The sequence below is a fragment of the Buceros rhinoceros genome, unplaced genomic scaffold (genome assembly GCF_000710305.1).
Source record: "Buceros rhinoceros silvestris isolate BGI_N320 unplaced genomic scaffold, ASM71030v1 scaffold46819, whole genome shotgun sequence".
NCBI lineage: Eukaryota > Metazoa > Chordata > Aves > Bucerotiformes > Bucerotidae > Buceros > Buceros rhinoceros.
This window is the reverse complement of record NW_010432988.1, coordinates 2,474-7,070: the sequence shown is the minus strand read 5'-3', so window position 1 is coordinate 7,070 and position 4,597 is coordinate 2,474. Positions and strand designations below refer to the sequence as shown.

At 53.5% G+C, this 4,597-nt stretch overlaps 1 protein-coding gene across 1 annotated transcript in view; it reads right to left on the bottom strand.

The window, feature by feature from the left end:
- Positions 1–427: 427 nt before the first annotated feature.
- LOC104500316 (pre-B-cell leukemia transcription factor 1-like) overlaps positions 428–4,597 on the bottom strand; it is a gene marked incomplete at its 3' end in the record, with an annotated part of 4,913 nt that continues 743 nt past the window's right edge. Inside the window, exons 3-5 of the mRNA XM_010143943.1 lie at positions 4,469–4,597; positions 1,501–1,691; positions 428–563 (exon numbers count right to left, since the gene is read on the bottom strand). The exon at positions 4,469–4,597 is cut by the window's right edge and continues 22 nt beyond it. Of these exons, the coding sequence (XP_010142245.1) occupies positions 428–563; positions 1,501–1,691; positions 4,469–4,597 (456 nt within the window). The remainder of the gene's footprint in view (positions 564–1,500; positions 1,692–4,468) is intronic.

Sequence of the window (4,597 nt, the reverse complement as noted above, 5' to 3'; positions counted from 1 at the left end):
CTACTTTACTGAGCAAAACGTGTGCAAGTCTTCCTACTGCCTTCAAACCCCTTGGCTTTAAGAATGGACTTTCAGCTCAGATGAGCTCTTCTTGCAAGCCAGCTCAGCATTAATTCCTTGAGGAGGAGACTCTGTAGGTCATGCCACATCATTTCTGTGCTGTTAACACCCTGGCTGCACACAGAGCCGTTGCTCCGTAAGCCTTCATCCCTTCTAAATCCTACCCCAAACTCTCCTTTTCCATCCACGGCTTCGATCTGCAAGTCTGCCATCTGCTCCCCCATCCACTTACACTGTTTTGAGCTAAACTCATTAAATGCTCAGCACTGGGACGCGACTGCCTTGACCGAGACCCAGAGCACCCTTCACCACGCTAAGGTTTCCCGCTAGCAGCAGCCCTCTCTGCTGTATTTCTGAGCTTTCTCACCTGTGAGACTGTGATGCCGCATTTCTTGGCTAGCTCTTCTTTGGCTTCCTCACTGGGGTAAGGGTTGCTGAGATGGGAATAGAAATACTCATTCAGGATTTCCGTAGCCTGCTTGTTGAAGTTTCGTCTCTTCCGCCTTAGCATGAAGAAAGAGGGAGAAATAGAAGGCAAGGGAAAGGGAATCAGTGCCAGGGATCCAGAAAGAGGAATCCAATTTTAGATACTCTGACTTTCCCCACTTTCCTCCCTCCTTCCCCTGTGAGCAGGAGTGCAGTAGATTCATGGCCAGGAAGCTTCTCATCTGCACCTTGTTGGTGACTCCTCTCTCAGCACCTTCCTAAGCAAGTGAGTCTCCATCTCAAATTATCACTGTATCCTGCAGCTCACAGAAGAGTCTTAAAAGCGGTACCCAGCTTCTCCCCCTGGGTGACTTCCTGGTGACTCCTGACACCTGGCTGCCCTGGCTGAAGACATCGCTGCTACTCTGCAAAGCTCTGTGCTGAGAAAGCAGTGCTGGATGTATCCTTGGGGAAGTCCCTTTTATAGCTGGGCATTATCTGTCCGCTACCTCTTCCCCTGTGCCGCCAGCATAGCTGCCTCTCCTCCCCATCCCGAGCTGCAGCCCAATCCACCGACTGCACACAACCAGCTTGGGCAGTGCAATGATTCTACAGCAAACCAAACATCTGGGACAATGGGAAGGAAAAGAGGGGACAGGATGGGCTGGAGGATTAGCTTTCATTCCTAACTGAAGTGCACTTTTTCACCACAGAATTTTGTCGTAACATGCCCCACAACTTCCTTTTGCCACAGCAGAACCAGGACACGCAATTCTCAAGGTACAGCTGGGAGCCTCCCCCAGAGAGAGGCTGGATGTCCTGAATTGCTGTCCCCTCCCCTGCTGAGCCGCAAACAACTGAAGGATAAGGAAGGTAAACAGCCTCTAGCTCAAGACTAAGAGACATGGCCCTTCAGATGGGCCTGAATTAACTGCAGAACCTCATAATACTTCTCCCAGGCCTAACCAATACTGTACAGTGGGTGGCGAGAAAGGTTTGGTGGGGTGAACTCACCGTGCATCCAGAAATCGCGAGCGCAAGATCATGACGGCTTCACACGTGCTTTGCTTCAACTGCATCTGGATGGAGCTGAACTTGCGGTGGATGATGCTCACCATCCGCTCTATCTCCTTTGGCGAGATAGGTCGGGTCCGGCTCTGCTCGCGCAGCAGGTTCATCACGTGGGTGGTGAATTCGTTGCATGCCTGGTATGGCAAGAAAAGCAAAAGAAACCCCAGGATCGGAAGGTCATTCGACGGCGTCAAGGAGACAGCGCAGAAGCAATGCTACTAAGGAAGCGGGCATGAGAGGAGGCCTCAATGGTGGAGGCTTTTTAGGGCGGACCCAGAGCAAGAGTGTGCTGGTTCCCAAGGGAGAGATAACTTTCTCCACCTGCCAAGCAGAGGGCATGAGGCACTCCCACCAAACATGTGGAGAAAGGCAGGAGCCAATTTCTTTGCTCTCAGGGATCATGGATGGAGCTGGGGCAGGTGAAGCCCTAGGACTTACATAAACAAGTCCCACTTTTTTTCTGGATGGGACTGAAGGAGCTACAGATGTATCTGAGAAGGACCACAAACCTTTTGACCCACCATCCCTCCTCCTGCTGCCCCAGCTGGACCCCAGCATCATGTGTCCTGCAGAGGTCCTTGTGCTTCACAGGAGCAGCTCCCAGAGACACGGCCCTCCTCCGTGCTCTTAGCACATCAGGTAAGAAGTAAATAATGACAATAATTAAAGCCTGAGTGAGGCAGGAGCCCTGACAAGTAAGGGCAAGATGGTAATAATCCCAATTAGTCTGCTGCTGGCACAGCACTATCTGGCGGCTCCTGCTGTCCCCATGCTGTGCTGTGAGGACAGGGCAGTGAGAAGAGTCGGCTGGGGTGACAAGGAAGGGATTCTGAGGCCAGATGAAGGCCACTTTGTTGCCCTCTCCTCCAACCCCACAAGCACCTTGCAGGCACGGCAGGATCCTCCAGTTCCCAGAACCAAGCCCTGAAAACCATGTTGAGAGCAGCTCTCGGACACTGACGGCTCAAGAAGAGACAGCTGCTCTGGGGACAGTGTCCCTGGTTCCCACCCCGTGATGGTAAGAAGGGGCTAGCAGAGGAAAGAAACACTAATTTTGTGGACCAGCGACATGGGCTTGACTTACTGTCTCCTAGCCCACACTTCCAAGCTGAATCCTCACCCACAGCTCTGACTCAACAAGGGTACGTCCCCGAGGTCCAGCAGAGCCCCTGCAATTGCCCATCACCAGCTGCAGTGACAGCCCCACCTCCTGGGGTGAGCGCCGGCTACGAGAGCTCTCAGCCAGGCTCCCCTTTGCTCCCAGATGTCTGGGCAATTTCAGCTCATCTCCTCTTGGTGTGAGATAAAGAGCAATAAAGGCAAAATTGTCAGAGAGCACCGTGCTGTCACAGCAGCAGCCGGACGCTGCGAGAAGCCCGGTGCTGAGCTCCCCCAGTCACCAACAATGGGGCTGGAGAGAGAGGGTGGAGGTTGAGAAACCCTGAACCCTGGTTTTGCAGGACTACAGGCGATGATACCAGAGCTGAGGACCAGCACAGCTATTTGCAAAGCAACTCAGTGGCAAAACCAACGCCGTCAGTGGGCTGTAAGAAGGGAAGAGGTGGCCCATCTCACTCCGTGGGGCTGGGGTAAAGGCTTCTCTTGACCCTTCGTGGAACAAAAATGATGGACAAACAAAATCAGAAAACCCAACCAAGGGGAGGAAGGACAGAAGGTCCTTTCCTGAAACCTGTCCCTGGCTGTGCCAATGGTCTCTCCTTGGGCTTGGGTGGCAGTGGACACAGGGTCTCTCTCCCCCTTTTCACCCTGGGGGCTGAAAGATGAGCCCTGACGTGCTCTCCCTGCTCCTACCCACGTGAGACGGCTGAGGCTGCCTCATGCCACACCACCCTGCCTCTGTGCCTTGAGGGAGCAACAGCAAAGGCTGAGGACAGCCACCAAAGGTCATCCTTCCAACCCGCTCGCTGCCACCTCCTCTCTCTCTAACGCTCTCCTGAAATGCCTTCCACGGTGTGACCATGCTTGGCTTCTCCAACACCACAGCCCTGCCTGGCCGCCCTGACTCGATCTGCAGATACTGACCAGCAGCCTCAGCTTGGCCAACGTTGCACCTGAAGGGGCGAGACAACCAGTTCACTGGGTAAAATAGGGGGCTGGGCTGGCTCGCCTGTACAGACCCCCGCACTGGCGGCTGCTCGCAGCTCCATTACATCACCAGAAACCTGACTCCTCGTCTTGCACCCAAAAAGGAGGGGTGCTTTCTTGCTCACACTCCACAAACCACAACCTCAGGGCTGGAAACCACACTCATCACAAGAGCAAGCCTCACACCGGCAAAGTGAGGGCTGCAAAATATCTGGAAGTGTCTGAAAGAAACTGGATTTGAGCGCTGGCCTGCAAAACTTTTCATGCAAGAGCTGCATTTGTGGCCCGAAGAGTTTTTCCTTTCCTTTTTTTGTTAAAAATCAATTTTCCACAAGAAAGAAAGACACTTTTTTTTTCTTGGAAAAAGAACTTTTCAAGCAGAAAAAATCTTCAAGGAAGATTTTGATTCAAGCCTTGCTTGGAAAACTGCCTGCCCCAAGGCCAGCGCCCCAAGGAGGACTCCCCCTTCATAGGGTCAATTTTTGGTAAGATATTAGGGGAGGAGTGAAAAGCAAAAATCCAAGGGGCAACCCATGCCAAGCCTATTTTCGCACCACATCTCAGTACATAACTCCCATCCTCTGAACTGTAAAAAAGCTCGTTTTCACTCCAGTACCAAGCAACAGTTTGCAATTGCCTGTACGCTCCTAACAATAGATGTCAGTAGCGATCCAGGCTGTGCACATCCAGGCCACGGTGCCAGCACTGGACGGTGGCCCTCCTGGTCGATCCAGCTCCTGGTCCCACCATCCCGTGACCAGCACCCCCGGGCAGCCCTGCTCTCCACCATGAAGGAGCCTGTTACCTGCTCGTACTTCTCCAGCTCCGTGTGGTAGATCTGCCGGATCTGGGAGAGTTTGGCTCTGTAGTCGGAGTGCTCCACCGAGTTGTCGGAGCCGGCTCCTCCCGATGCGGGCGGCGCCGACCAGCCCGC